The following is a 16,233-nucleotide window of genomic DNA, read 5'->3' as shown; positions in this document are numbered from 1 at the left end:
TAATAACAGATCTTTTGTAATGGATGCAATTCAACAGGTGCTTCATGGTTTAAATGGAAACGTTTGAACATGATACAAATGTAATATGATATAGGATAAAAAATATTGAATTTAAAAATAAAAAAATTTAATTCCATATATCTTTTGAGCATTTATGAGTTACCCTTATACGACCAAACATCTAATAATATAAGATCAATAATTAAAATTTTAAAAATAATAAAATATCATAATTTAACGATATCAAACCCACGTTGGCCCCACCCTCCCTCCACCACCACCACCACACGCATAATAAGCAACAATGTACGACGTTGCAGACTTGTAGAAACGCCAGTCCTTTCTTATGCGCCTCCACTGTATCTACAAACTCCATAATTTTCTAAGATATTTTCTCTGCTCCTTACCTCTAATCTGAGTATATTACCATAATTACACCAGGCACCTTTCTTGCCATACCAGAGATTTAACAAGAGGCTTCAAATAGCGAGCAATGAGAGAGAGGCATTTAGTTCCTATGCAATCTGTGATTAAAGATCCATCCCGGTTGCAAACACAGCTTTCATTCAGGCATAAACTATCGAATTTCCAACATTGAAACGTATCAGGTTTCAAGACTAACATTGCCAATTTAACCTACAGATAACAATGTTGGTACAGGTTTTTGAGCAAATACCGTTGCCGACACTGTCGCAAATCATCTGATCGTAGGTTCTATATCCCTCCACAGGGAAACCCATCAAGTAACACTGAACCTACTTCCAAAGTGCACATATATACATCATACAAGCAATCGGTGATTACTTGCTCGCTAGACTGACACCCGGCCGTCCGCATTAGACTCATAACACTGGATAGCCGTCCTATCTCCGCTTTTATTCTGACTTCCAACCAAGCAACAATTCGGCATGACCCCCTCAGGCACCATTGTGCCCCCAGAAGCAGTGGGCCCCTTCTGTCCAGCCTTTTTGCCATCGGACGCGAGGCAACCCTGAGTGAATGATCCAGATCAAGTATGCTTTATACCTCGGTCTAGGCCCACAAATGGAAAAGTTGCCGGCCCCATCTGCATGGGTACCATCAAATATTCCTAAAGAAAGGTATTTGGTTTAAAGGGATTAAAGATACGGAATGCAATGGGAAAATAATAAGAAAGCATCCAACGGAATATCCATTTGATCACTTGATACAGAACCTGTTACAGAAAATAAAGAGAGGGGTAAGGATGAAGAAAAGAAGATAAGAGGATGAATAGATGCTGCAACACGGTTGCAAATTAGAGCTGATGCATCAACAGCTGACGCAAATTAGACACCACCAACTTTTGTATTAGTTTTCCAGCATTCTTCCAGGTGCGCTATTCGCAAGCCAGCTTGGTGTCAAAGCTACTCAAGCAGATAGCAAAAGCCTGGAAAGCTGAAAGCGGGTACCGATAATCCATGGTGAACATATCCTTGGCAACCTTCCCAAACTGCAGTATGATCTTATCATGCTCCGGTGGTGCGGGTTGCGACGGTGTTGGAGCTCCCGCAGCAGGCTGTGTCGCAGATATAAGCTGGAAGTTCTTGACGGATGCAACGGTCACCCGACCCCGGAAGTTGAGGCACCAGCATTGCAACTGCTCGTGCCATCTCGGGGCCTTGTTTCGAAGGATCAGAGGCCTCTCTTTAGCCTCATCTTCCTCGTCGCCAATACCACCAGCTCCTCCAGCAATGTCAGAGAAGCGAGAACTGCTGAAATCCATGGAGCGGTCCATGATGGATGATTTGGAGAAGGACATACTGCCAAAGGAGTCATCCAACGAGCGGGGGAGCAGATGATCAGGCTGGCCAGGGACGGTCCCCCCAGCATCGAGGGCTGAGGCAGGAATGGAATGCATGATACAGTGCATGCGTCTTGGGCCACGCGTTCCCAGGACGTTCAGCTCATACGTCACCTGTGCTATGTTGTAGCTTCCAGATGGAAATTTAGGAGACACTTTCTTGGAGTAAAATCTCCTGCTTGTCTTCCCTGGCTGGGAGATGGCTGCTCTGTTGTATGCAGGTTGAGTATCATAGATTACAAACTTCGTGCCAAGAAAATTAGACCTAAGATGAAAGTCAATCAGCTTTCAGCTCATTAAATTAACCCAAAATGGAAAAGAAGGATTGTCTTTTACAGTTGTAATCACCTCAGTTTTCCTATATAAGTGTTGCTCGATCTTGATATGTTTTCAGCATCAGTTGATATTATGTACTCTGTACACGTTGTGCGCCGAGTTCGTTTCGCTGATAGGAGGAACTTCCCATTTTCAACGAGTACAGCTACAATAAAAAACCAAATTAGATATTAATTAAAGGATATACCATCTTCACCCAAAACGTTCGATAAAACAAACTCTACTACCTCTATAACATATACTAGCAACACGCACTAGTGAAACAAGTGTATCCAAGTCGCGCACGCGAGAGAGAGGAGAGAACCCAATGGAAAAAGAAAAAAAAAAATCAAACACAGAAGAGAGAAGAAAAGGAAAAAAATATAAACTTGCCAGGTTAGTTAAGATAATGCAAACACGAGCAATGTTTGATCCGAGCGTACAATTGGAATGTAACTGCAACTGATTCTCAACTACTGAAGCTGGAAAGACATGGCCAACACAAGAACTAAGAATTGGAGAAACACAAACATAGGCTCGAGCACTACAATATAAGTAGCAGAATACAACTTCAACATGAGTGGAATTTCCCAGCAATAGAAGCACCTTATCTTTATTTTTTTTTTTGAAAAAAAAAAGTTCTCAGTTGTGCATGGGAAACTGTCAATCACACGAAACATGTAGGAAAACACCAAGAGCCTGTTTAGACATTCTTACAGTACTAGGCTGAACATCCTATAGGATTTGTGGATTGGACTGTCTGTTTAAGCATAGCTGTATCAACCATATACCACCCAGCCCAAACCCCGTGGGAAGAAATAAAAGATCTCCATCGGGCTAGGATCTAGACTGGATTTGGATAGGCTCTTAAAAAATGAAAGTTGGATGGGACAATAGATCCAATTCCTACAGGATTTTCAGCCCAATCCTATAGGAATATCCAAACAGACCCCAAATGGTCCATCATCTGGCTGGCAGAGGCTTTCCTGATCAAATCTAATTGCCACTGAAAAAGTGCCTCAAGAAGAGCAGATATTGAAAAAGGGAGCAGCAGCATAACAGATAATCAATGCCTTGAATAAAGGATTAAATTCTTAATTCTATCGATGAGGTTTGGTGCTTAAAGCAAACCAGGTCGACAAACTAATGACACTCATGAGGATACACTTAAACCCAATGTGGCATTTATGCAAACAATAATTAGACTCAATAAATTCATTAACAAAGGCATCAATTGTATGGACAGAAATAAAGAAAACAAGCTCACCAGGACTCAGACACAGATACAGATGATAAGTTAGAGTTGATTTATCCCTCTTGATAAAGCATTGAATAGCGCCATCTCGAGGTCCAGGCTGAAATAGGCAAAAAAAACTATAAGAAACATTTATATCGAATATCATTTCCATGATTATTCCATAACATTACTAATTACTTGTCATATCATAATAGGAAAAAAAAAAAAAAGAATAACAATACAATGATCCACAAAATAGACACAGGGAATTAAGAACAGCACCTGCTTCAGGGATACTGGAAAAGTAAGCTTTCCACAAAATTCTGGACTTCTAACAATCTCTTTACACATGTCCCTCCATGACCTGCAAACAGCTGCACAGGCAACTACATTTTTGCGGGAAGGCCAAGTGCCCTCACTTGCCTCCAACCTTTTGATCACATCACGAAGTAGTTCAGGAGGAAGGCTAGCCCAACAGCTGTCCTGGATTACTACAGGTTGATCATGCAATTCGTCCACAGCACCCTGAGATTTCCCCCTGTGATGACCCGAGAACCTCACCTCGAAGCCCCGGCGAGATAAGCTACCGATGCCATCTCTCACATCACGAACAATGCTACGGAATGACATCTAAACCTAACTCAAACTCAAAAAGCAATCTTCCAATAGGCATATACTTGCTAGCCTGCTATTATGCAAACAGCAGATGCCAGAGACTTCCAGTTTGGGTTGACAACCTCCACAGGTAGTAATAATCTCATACCACAGCTCTCAAGCACCATTCAAGGCATTACACTGAATCATGTCTTGAAAGAAGAACTATTGAGAAGCAACTCTCTTACCTTCTTATTACAAGTTGAAAGTCCTGACAAGATCTCAGGTACCACCAAAAGTGATACAAATCCCTGCAGAACAATAGTTATTAGTCAACAAAAAAAAGAAAATAAAATGTTGACACATAAAGCAATTAACTTCAGAACATATCGTGAAATTAAAAGTCCAGAGAATCTGCAGTTACTTTTATACGTCTATGAATGCAGTCACCATGGAAACCAGCTTCAGCATTAATTTTTCCAGAACCAACTAAATCATATGCCGACTTAGCTTATGCGAAGATTACAAGACTATTAATTCAGAAGAATTGATTGAAGTTGATTAAATGACTCCATAACTATGGACCTAACGTCACATAAAGTTTTTTTGTGTTTCCTTTTGAGCCAACACCACAGGCTTCGATTGCTCATAAATATTCGGTTCTCAGGTCCTCATTCAATAGATTTGCAAATAACTTCAGAACTCAGCAAGCAAAAAAGGGAAATCTCTTGTTGGGTGGATGTCTGGCCAGGACACCACCTCCCAAGACCCTTTCAGTACCACGCGATGCAGCAGGAAGAAAGAAGAAACAAAACAGAAGAAAAACAATCAAAATACGTGGATCAGCCACAAAAGGGCTCGCCTCCACGGGGCATGCAAACTTCACTATGAAAAGAAAATTTTACAAGAGGAGACCTCACCCTCAACCCTTGTACACCCAATTCTCTCTCACATGAAGTTTCCCTCACAAAAGCTCTCTCTCTCTTGGAGACCCCCCTGAACCCCTGAAGAGCCTGGCGACCGCTGTCCAAGAGCCTCCTGCTCCTTCTCTCACAGCGCCTCACGCCTCTCTCTCTCCTCTCGGTTCGTACGGCGGCGAGAAACCAAAACCGCTCGTTCTCCGCTGTGTCTCAGGCCTTTTAAAGCCTTAAACATAGGTTAGAGGGTGATTAGGAATCCTTAATCAAGCCAAATCACGTCCCAAGCCGTCCGATCAACACCGGGAGCTCTCTGGACCCTTAGATCGCGCTCCGGTCCACGGAATAGGGCCGTGGACCGCGAGAAACGAGTGGGAAACGTCCACGCGGTCCACAGGCCGCGCCGTGGACCACCCGGTCCACGGTGGACCGGGAATGGGCCAGCAGGCTGCTGGGTCGCGCGTCCCGCACGGGCCTGGGCCTGGGTCGCGCGTCCCGTGCGGGCCTGGGCCTGGGACGCGCGTCCCGCGCGGGCCTGGGTCCCGCGTCCCGCCCGGGCCTGGGTCCCGCGTCCCACGCGGGCCAGCGGGCCTGGGACGCGCGTCCCGCGCGCCGCCGCCTGCGGCCGCGCCGCTGCCGCCCGCCGCCGGTCGCCGGCGGTCCTCCGCCGCCTCGGTTTTCGTGCTATCTTCGAAAGCTCGTATCTTCTCCATCCGAGCTCCGATTCAGGTGATCTTGGTCTCGTTGGACTCCATTTTTCGCCGCGAACCTCGCTGTGGGCTCAATGTGGGCTGAATCTTGAGGCGTCAAATCCTAACAATCTCCACCTCGACTCGATATTCAGCCTCCTCCAAACTCTGAGAGCTTCTGGATCTCCTCGCCCCCATGCCCTGGGGCAATCGCCTGCTGATCATGGATGGGCAAACATGGGAGTCGAGCCAGGCTGCTCGATCCCATCTCCGTCGTATGCTGTGCTCCTCCTGACCTGAGACCTGCTCGGGGCATCATCCTGCGGCAATAGGAATCTTACCTTGCGACGTCGCCTCTCGTCCTCCCGAGTCTCTTGTCTCATGCCCAATCCGCCTCCTGGAGCTCCACCTCGCTCTGGGCTCCACCTGGCTCCCGATGCTCCACCTCGCACTGGGCTCCCTGCCAGGTAATAATGTCCTCTGCTCCCCTTCTTCCCCTCCAGCACAATCCTATCGCCGCGTAGCACCCTCAAGATTCCTCCACCAGCTACCGTCCTGTAGCCTCTCGAATCCAGTCTGCTAAGTGAGATAAGATTCCGCCTGAAATCGGGTATGTATCGGACCTCCCCCAATCTCCTCACTGCACCGTCATGTGTCCTCCAGCTGACCGTCCCAATGCCTCTGATCGCACAGCTCGATCCATCCGGCAGATATACAGTGCTCTCACTGTTCTCCAGGGAGTCAAACTGCTCCTCTCTGCAACACACATGATAGGGGCATGCAGAATCTAATATCCACTGCTGGGAAGAAGTAGATACCTCGTCAGATATCTCCAGGACATCTCCATCTGAATCGCTGCCGGCCGTCGCTACAGCAGCCACCATCCGATTTTTCAGTTGAGGGCAATCTCTGGCTAGATGCCCCAACTCTTCACACCGGTAACACCTGATTTTGCTCAAGTCCCTCCTGGACTTAGACCGCCCTCGATGCGATCTTCTGTCGCTCCGTCTACCGCCTCCTGCACCTCCAGAAGTCACCAAAGCTGAGCTATCGACACCTGAGCTCGAAGCTGAGTTCTCCCTCCTGAGAACCTCGTTCTGGAGTATCGCCGCGGTGACCTCGTCCATCTTGATAGTGCTCTTCCCCACTAGAAGAGCAGTCACCAAGGACTCGTACGAAGAAGGAAGCGACGCCAGCAAAACCAGCGCCCTGGTCTTCTCCTCAACGTTCTCGCCAACGCTGAGAAGGTCGGTGAGGATCTTCTGGAAGTGGCTCAAATGCTCCTGCACGCTCTGTCCCTCAGTCATCCGCAGTTGGTAAAACTGCCTCCAGAGGAAAAGAGTGTTGGTGAGAGACTTCGCCATGTACAACTCCTCGAGCTTCGACCACAGCACCGTCGGGGAAGTCTCGCTCAGCACATGGATCACCACCTCATCCGCCAGGTACATGCGGATGGTACTCACCGCCTGCATCTGTAGCCGTTTCCAATCCCGCACCTCCATGGTGGTCGGTTTCTCATCGCACAAGAGAGCTTCGATCAACCCCTGTTGGATGAGCACGTCCTTCACCCTTGCCTGCCACAAGGAGAAATTGCTCTTACCATCAAACTTGTTGATCTCCATCCTGATTGTTCCTGTTTTCTCCATCTTCAGTCTTGCTCACCACCACTGCAATCTGCGTCCTTGTACCGCCTTGCTCTGATACCACTTGTTGGGTGGATGTCTGGCCAGGACACCACCTCCCAAGACCCTTTCAGTACCACGCGATGCAGCAGGAAGAAAGAAGAAACAAAACAGAAGAAAAACAATCAAAATACGTGGATCAGCCACAAAAGGGCTCGCCTCCACGGGGCATGCAAACTTCACTATGAAAAGAAAATTTTACAAGAGGAGACCTCACCCTCAACCCTTGTACACCCAATTCTCTCTCACATGAAGTTTCCCTCACAAAAGCTCTCTCTCTCTTGGAGACCCCCCTGAACCCCTGAAGAGCCTGGCGACCGCTGTCCAAGAGCCTCCTGCTCCTTCTCTCACAGCGCCTCACGCCTCTCTCTCTCCTCTCGGTTCGTACGGCGGCGAGAAACCAAAACCGCTCGTTCTCCGCTGTGTCTCAGGCCTTTTAAAGCCTTAAACATAGGTTAGAGGGTGATTAGGAATCCTTAATCAAGCCAAATCACGTCCCAAGCCGTCCGATCAACACCGGGAGCTCTCTGGACCCTTAGATCGCGCTCCGGTCCACGGAATAGGGCCGTGGACCGCGAGAAACGAGTGGGAAACGTCCACGCGGTCCACAGGCCGCGCCGTGGACCACCCGGTCCACGGTGGACCGGGAATGGGCCAGCAGGCTGCTGGGTCGCGCGTCCCGCACGGGCCTGGGCCTGGGTCGCGCGTCCCGTGCGGGCCTGGGCCTGGGACGCGCGTCCCGCGCGGGCCTGGGTCCCGCGTCCCGCCCGGGCCTGGGTCCCGCGTCCCACGCGGGCCAGCGGGCCTGGGACGCGCGTCCCGCGCGCCGCCGCCTGCGGCCGCGCCGCTGCCGCCCGCCGCCGGTCGCCGGCGGTCCTCCGCCGCCTCGGTTTTCGTGCTATCTTCGAAAGCTCGTATCTTCTCCATCCGAGCTCCGATTCAGGTGATCTTGGTCTCGTTGGACTCCATTTTTCGCCGCGAACCTCGCTGTGGGCTCAATGTGGGCTGAATCTTGAGGCGTCAAATCCTAACAAATCTCCTGTCATCACAACTGAGGGGCTCTTCTACTGGCCCTCGGGAAAAGGAAGTAGATTGTCGTGGCAGAATAGGACACCACTATAAGATACGCCCAATAGACATCTCAGAAGCCGAACAGAGGTCGACAATATAGAAAGGACCTCGTTGGAGGAGAAAAAAAAAAAGAAATAATCAATAGAAATGCATTAGAAAAGAAAATTTTCTCCCCAAAACCAAACGCTTCGACCAAAAGGAAGCCAGAAAAGGGGGACAAAAACAAACCAAGAAGAGAAATTTCAGCCTAAATCGCCAAAATAGTGCTTTAGGTCTTTATGAGAAACAAGAGACAGCATTCCTCCCCAAACTCACAACCGTCGGAAGAAACCTAGATCTTTATGAAGATTCATACAGAAAGAAACCTCCAAAAAAAAAAAAAAACATCAAAATGCCTAAGAAGAACTCGGAACTCCAACACCACCCACCGAGACATCCAAACTTTGGTAAATTTCTTAAAGGAATGACAAAAGAAACATCTAAAATCACAGATCTACAATGATTCCGTCCAAAAAGTACGCACAAATTCCCCAAGATCCCACTCAAGACCGACCAGAAAATCAAAAATCATCGATAAATCGCCCAAAAAAGAGAGAGCGAAAGAAATCAATAATCCGGCGTTTACCTCTCAAATCGAAACGGAAAAGCCCCACAAGGGCCTCAGAGACGAGCGCTTAAAACCCTAGGCCTCGGTGAGAGCGCAAGAAAGGCATCAAATCCCACAGCATCGATCTCGCCCGCACCCAGATCTCGGCCCGATCCCTTCCTTCCGATTCGCCGGCACCACCACCGTGCACGTTCTTCTCTCTCTTCGACCTTCTCCGCCTTTTGCATTCAAGAAGCCAGCCGGATTTGAAAGCCTCGTTAAATCCACTTGACAGACGGAGCGGAAAGTGGGACAGAAGAAAAGAATTAAGAATAGATGAGCCAACCCCGGCTTCCATCCTTATTATTGGTATTATTTTATCCAAGCCGCGGCCCGTCCACGCTTGCGGGGCCCTTTGACTTTCCGTTCCGTTACGCGTGCCGTCGCCTTGTCCCGTTCCCGTTCACATATGATGTGGCGCTTGCCGTTTGTAAATCTGGGACCCTTTTGAATAAAAATCCCTACATTTCTGAAATTATAGGAAAAGCCCTCCTATGTTAGATTGCTGGAGAATAATCATCACATTTCATATGAAATATCTGAAATAATCTCAGCTCCCGTGATGAAAAATTATATCCGCTCTTTCTCAAAAACCTAGGGAGTGGGTAAAGTGGGTGGCAATTTATTTTAATTCTTTACAACCTTTATCCATGCATGGTTGGGAACTTGGATTTTTACTACGTACACATATATTTTTTTGGGATCTCACATATTTATTGCTAGAAACTTATCATGTTGTTAATTTACTGGCCATGTGGATGTTCATAAGTGAACTGTGACTTTTTTTTTCTTTGATAAGATGAAGCAATTATACATTGTGAGTACGAACACAATAAAAAAAAAAATATCCTAAAATACTAATGGCACCTCAACCATCTCAGTCCATACAACTCCAATGTGCTCATCCATAAAAGAGGCCACTTAATCGACCATACTATTGATTTTCTGATAGACATGCTTGATCTCAATCAAGAAATCCCAAATAAGACACCAAGTATCGTTGAGGAGAAGGTGAGCAGCACTAACCTGCTTCTGCAGGCCACTAATGACGGTGGCCAAATTATCCTTCACAATCAGCTTCTTTACCTGCAATCGCAACCTCACAGAGAATATACCAGTCCAAGCAGCCCGCAACTCTACTGCAGAAATGATGCTATCGAAAAGGTGACACTCATTGGCTGCCACTAATCTGGAGTCAGTATTGTAGATAATGAAGCCTGCACCATCTTTGGAACCTCTCATATCGCTATTGAAGTTGACTTTTAGGAAACTCGGAGATGGGGGCTCCCAAATAATAAAAACAGCACAAATCGCTGCCTGAGCGAATGGAGAGTCACAGATGTCCCAAGTAACAAAGGTTGAACTAGTTAATAGTGCATCTATAACCTCCTTAATTTGCACTAACGCCCTCTTCAGGATTAATCTCACTAGCTACCAAAACGTCTCAAAGGTTCCCCTATGCTACCCTAATCTCCAACCACCTAGATGAATCACTCTGTAGGTTTCGTCATAGCCCCTCCAAAAAAAATTAAGCCAGCTCTATAAAAGCACTTGCCACCCAAAAGAACTCCGCCAAAGTTTATACACGTCAAGTCTTAAGACAAAGAAACAAAACATAGTCTGCCATTTTGTCATCACTACAATCATTTGGATAAGGCAGAGGAATGCCCATGTCCTTAGCATGCAGCACTGTCCTAGTTGGAAGTCAACACCAGGCCACCTTCCAAAAGAAGAGATGAACCCTCGAGTGGATTTGGAGTCTCTAAATCTACACCCTATCCATCCTTCTGACCACCTCCCTCCTAAACACCTCGTAGAGATCTCTCGTCGCTGCCTTTGATATACAAGCATAGCTCCAGACTCTACTATTTAGACCCCTGAAGATAGAGACAGCAGTAGCCAGCACTCTCTCCACTAAAGCCGATCCGAAAAGTTGGGATACCATATCAACATGCCATCCATCTCTTTGGCCGAAAGAAATCCACTATCCACATGAGTCAGTAGTCTCCACACAGATATAGGTGGATTAGCAATCTATTGATATGTCAGTAATCTAAGAATCATGAGTAAGATTTATGTCCCATCCATTCCCTATATTTTATTTAACATAATCAAGAATTATCTAGATCCATAGGTAGATCTCTTTTCTTATAAAGGAGTCTCTTTGATCAACTTGAATGTCAATGCCAGCAATCCAAAAGGCATACTTAGCTCTAATCACCTCATCGTGACTTCTCCTTGAATTCACAATTTATGTATGTATAACTCACATTTTATATTCTGCCTCACGTACTTGGTATTGGAAGTGGAGGACTATGCGGCGAATTTAGAAAATGTCAGGAATGATGCTGCAAATAAATCAGGTGGGGTTTGGGTTGGACTTTTGGAATGAGAATATTTTGAGGTGGGGGAATTCGGAGGTGTAACTTAACGGACCATCACGAGGTCCGTTGAGGAGCGTGCTGATAATTTAAGAAAACAATGTGTCGGAAAATTATGATGATGTCCGCATGCTCCATCATGGAAGTCTAGGATGGCGCAAAAATTAGTGACACGGTCATTATTTTGACCAAAACTTGGCCTACCGAGTCAAGGGTCAAACCACCTTCTAAGTTACGATAGATACTTTAGTCAATTTTCCATGCATTAGCGCCCTTAGATGTTCCAATTAACTTAATTTATTGGATCTGATCCAATCAAATTAAAATTTTATAATAAAAATTTTACATCAATAATTTAAGTCGTTGAATATATTTTACTATCTCAAAATTATTTGTATCCAAAAAATCATATGGTTTGCAAACTTGTAGTCCATATATCAAGTAGTCAAAAATTGAACAATCTAAATAAAATTTAATTATATATATTTTTTTGTTCATTTGATGCATAAGTTAAAAATCTTTAAATCATATGATTTTTTTTTATATAAATAATTTTAAGATAATAAATCACATCAAATGATTTGGATCATTGATGTAGAATCCTTCTTATCCAATTTTGATATGATTGAATTTGAATCCAAATTTAATTAATTTTATCCAAATCTATCTTTATATATATATCTATATATGATTTAAGTAGGAGGTGCTACCCACCTCTTACCGATTAATGATGACGGCCAATATTTTGTTGTGAGTGTAGAAGGTAAAATCTCTGGTTTTCTTAGCATTCACAAGGGAGGCATGGCAATCTAAGTTGCTTAAGCTATTTTTCCGGCATCATGGCAGTGGTTAAGTTGGACGGTTAAGGCACGTTAGGTTTGTGATTGGGCCGGACCTCAACGCATGGACTTCCTCGTGTGGAAATGAATTCAAATTGATTTAAGATTTTGGAGTTTTCAATGTAATATACTTGAAAGTACTCGAAATACTATACCCTTGCAAAAATAAAAAGCTGATTTAGTTTTGGTCTAGGGTGATAAATTGAGAGAACTTGGACCCAACTAATGGGACTTCTTTTCACTTTTCCTTTTGTTTCTTTTCCATCCTTTGTTTCAATGGTCCAACTTTGATAATTACTGGGAAACAGCACAGTTGATTGACTAAAGGAGAATTTGCAATGAGTCAGCATCTTTTATCATGGAGGGTAGCACTTGATGAATGCTTTGGAGTGGCTCCCATCTACTTGAAAACGTCCATCAACTTAATTAATAAATTCAAAGTGTACGCCCTGAAAGAGTGGAAGCATGAAAGTGATGACACAGAGAGATGACAAGACTCTATGTTTTAGAAACAGGTGGACTCCCTAGATGTCAGATTATAACAATCTTGACGTGAGAAGGTGAGAGAAGATTGGTTGTTAATTGGGATTTGTGTGCCATATAGCTGAATTGTCTTTTGCAAAGACTTTGCTTGTTGCCTTTTTATCTTACCGCTAAAGGAAATTAGTACCACTCTTTACCAAAGTAGATACTGTTAATTTATGCGAATCTGTAAAAATTATGGAGCTGCAAAAAATGGAGGCAACACAAACATACATTTTTAACGCAAGTTGATTAGTTTCAAAACTTCTCATAATTCAATATGCACAGAAAAAAAGAGAAATAGAAATAAACTAAAAATCGTATGAGAGTTATATAGAATAGGATAGTAAGAACAGACTTAATATTTCAATATCTTTTAGAAAGTATGGTTTTAAATTGAGTTGAGCGAAAAAAAAAAATCTATTTATCTAAGTTAAATTTATAAAGGCAAAATTGAGTCTAAGTTCCATACATTTGAATATTAAAATGCATTTTTATAAAACTTCTAACTCCAAATGGATGTTGAGGACCAATATAGTTTGCAATCAGGCTACCTAATTGCCTTTTCCTTCCACGTCTTTCTACGCGGTTTGCCCTCTCCTTTTGTTTTATTGGTTCTAGTAACCTTTTTCATCGAGTCATGGAATCCGTTAATGACTCATAAAACCACGAACCTTTTTCATCGAGTCATGGAATCCGTTAATGACTCATAAAACCATGAGCACAGACAGATAAGAACTTCCGCAGGTGGTTCGTATATGTTATTATTTTGCACAAAAGAACAACACCATGTACTTGATGCCTGACATTAAACAATTAATGTACAGAACATTTTTAAAAAAAAGGAGCAACAAAAGCCATGACTTTTAAGTTCTCTTGGTCGCGGAACAAAGCATGATACAGGGACAGGCAAGCCACTGCCTTTCCATGTCTCATGCCATCACTATTATTAAAAACAGGGGCATGCCTATTGTGGCCTAGATGATCATGTTCATGGTGCTTACACATGCATTAGGATTGCAGACAGCTCACCTAAAAATGCATAATATTATGATTAAATAAGTTGGCAACCACTATGTGGACTAGAAACCTCCACAATATACCATGGAATAAGGAATGTGTATTACCTACCAAAAGAAGGGGATGTGTACCACTCAGAGGGGAAAGTGAAAAGAAAAAAAAAAAGAGAGGATGATGTAAGTTAGGTGTGGTCCCACATTTCATATACATTTTGCTTATCGCAGTGCCGTGAGTCTCGTTTAATTAAAGACATCATCTGTTATAGAATTCGATAAAAAATAATAACTGTTAGTGGAGTATTTCTATTTTTTCCCCTCTCGTAGAGCAAGAATGAAATTTAGCAGTTCATATTTTATTTCAGTGTCATGAAGGTGCAAATAATGGCTGCAACCTTGAAAAATTTCGAATGCCTGTAAAGTTGAAGGCACAGAGCTTTACAAAAAGCCTTATCTTAGGTCGGGAGTCTCTTATTTTGTTCATGCTCTCTTTCCCTCTCTAATAGTAAATACATCAGGGTCTCGTGAAATTTCCTTTCTAGTTAAATTTTCATTTATTATTGAAATGCTCTTGATTAGTGTGAGTCTTTGCTTCACAGTTCCCATACCACCTTTAAGATTTTTTCTCTGAAGATTTTTTTTTCTTTTAATATCAATAAATATCAAAGAATTCCTTGCATTTCGTGGTTTGACATGTTGTGGGTGTTGACGTGGACACCGTCTTGTGCGCATTAACTAACGGTCTAGCCCAAATTAGCCGGGTCAAACAAGCCGGGCTTGGCCTAAGTGGCAGAATGGAATCCTCCATGCGAAATCCCACTACTTTTGGTTGGAGCCTGGTGGAAAGCGTGGGTCAGCCTACTTATGACGAATGCTTTTTTTTTTTTTTTTGGTGGGTCCAGAGTTGAAGTCTTGGTCTTGGGACCCAACAGCGAACAACTTCTGGGAAGGGACACAACCAATTTTGACCAAAAACAATGTGAATTCTGGGCCTGGGGGCCGAAAGCACAAACTCTCGAGAAGGTCTGATGGTTCTCCAAGAGTCTCAACTGCACCCAATTGACGGCCAACTTGAAGCGGTACAGAGGAGGAAATTAGAGAAGGGATTCGGCAACCTTTGCTGCGTGAAATTGTTCCCCTGAGAACGTGGTAACTAGATTTTTATTGATTTTGCTACTCTAGAGTCTAGTCTATGCCTCTTTCAAAACTTCTGAGAGATTGTACAGGCGCAAGCCTGGCGTAGGGTTGTCAACTGCCCAATTTCTTGGCTCAGCTACAATCTTTCTGGGATGGAAATAACTTTATTTCTGCAGCAGAATCGGGTGCGATACATAGCAGTCCTTGAGTTTCGGTATGGGCTAACATATTGCTTTCTTAATTCACGTCTATGTAATGTATGACATCTTATGATAGATGGATAAAATTTTTGTGATCAGATCGATCATGAAAAAATTTATGATCGGACCACCATCGTCTATCATGTTTCTGAAGCACGCCGCATGCATAAGCATCCGTACATTAAAATATTAAAAAAATAGAAATTAATAAATAAAAAATTATGTGATGTCTATCAAAACTGTTCAAATATCTTTAAATTTTATATATTTATATTTTTTTAATATTTTAACACATGCGAGTAAGTGCGCAAGGCATGCTTCAAAAATGTGACAGACGGTAACGATTCGATCATAAAAATTTTATCCATGATAGATGGGTCATTTCTTCCCGTATACTCCTTCCTCTTTCTCCTCAGGAAATTGTACGTGATATTGCATGCATCATTTGGCCATGCACCATATAATTACCTCATCTCTTTTATAGGAAGCACATTCATCGTGCACTTGACATGACGATTGGCCTACATGAAGGATGCGTGTTTGTTGGCATGGTACACAATCATGCTATTGCACATGATGTATGATATACTTTTTTTCTCGTGGCTCAAACTAAAAGTTGTGGACTTTGCATCAGAAACATGGTGATATCATTGTTGGATTGAGAGGAAGCCACATGTTCTTGAGTTTGGTTTGCATCTTTCACGGTGCAAAATGATCGATTTTCCTTCGTGACATCGTCCATAAGATTGTACCCTTTACAGCACCGAGAATGAAAGCACTCCAAACTCTCTATTCATCAGCCGGCAAAAGCAATATTTATGCAATCCACCGGTGGATGAGAATGGTGAAGCATTCTTTTGCACAAAATATACAACCCCTACCTTGTGGTCTTGGTATATATCGATGGATGCCGGCGTATCGAGACTTGGAAGAGGTTCATTTGCCACGTGGCAGTTCACGCTCTAGTGATTCGTGACCGGTTCAAAAGTTATCCGGCCAAGTTAGGCCTGAACCTATTTTGACCCGGGTTGATGGTAGAAAAGTAATTCTTTGTACACCGGATGTGGTATTAAAAAAAATAGACCGCTCTATTTGATTAAGCCACGTGACTACTATTTTTTAATATATATTTAATACCTGCATATCTATTCTTTCATTTGAAATT

General features: G+C 43.8%; 1 protein-coding gene across 1 annotated transcript; it reads right to left on the bottom strand.

Moving 5' to 3' along the window:
• Positions 1–1,145: 1,145 nt before the first annotated feature.
• LOC105052002 (tubby-like F-box protein 14) lies at positions 1,146–9,245 on the bottom strand. Its single transcript, XM_010932676.4, has 5 exons — positions 8,953–9,245; positions 3,657–4,279; positions 3,405–3,492; positions 2,171–2,303; positions 1,146–2,087 (listed from the first exon to the last, which is right to left on the bottom strand). The coding sequence occupies exons 2-5, from the start codon at positions 4,002–4,004 to the stop codon at positions 1,358–1,360; spliced, it is 1,299 nt and encodes a 432-aa protein (XP_010930978.2). The 5' UTR covers positions 4,005–4,279; positions 8,953–9,245; the 3' UTR covers positions 1,146–1,357.
• Positions 9,246–16,233: the final 6,988 nt, after the last annotated feature.

Source organism: Elaeis guineensis, chromosome 9 (assembly GCF_000442705.2).
Source record: "Elaeis guineensis isolate ETL-2024a chromosome 9, EG11, whole genome shotgun sequence".
NCBI lineage: Eukaryota > Viridiplantae > Streptophyta > Magnoliopsida > Arecales > Arecaceae > Elaeis > Elaeis guineensis.
Note: the sequence above shows the minus strand (reverse complement) of the source record. Positions and strands in the feature narration are given on the sequence as shown.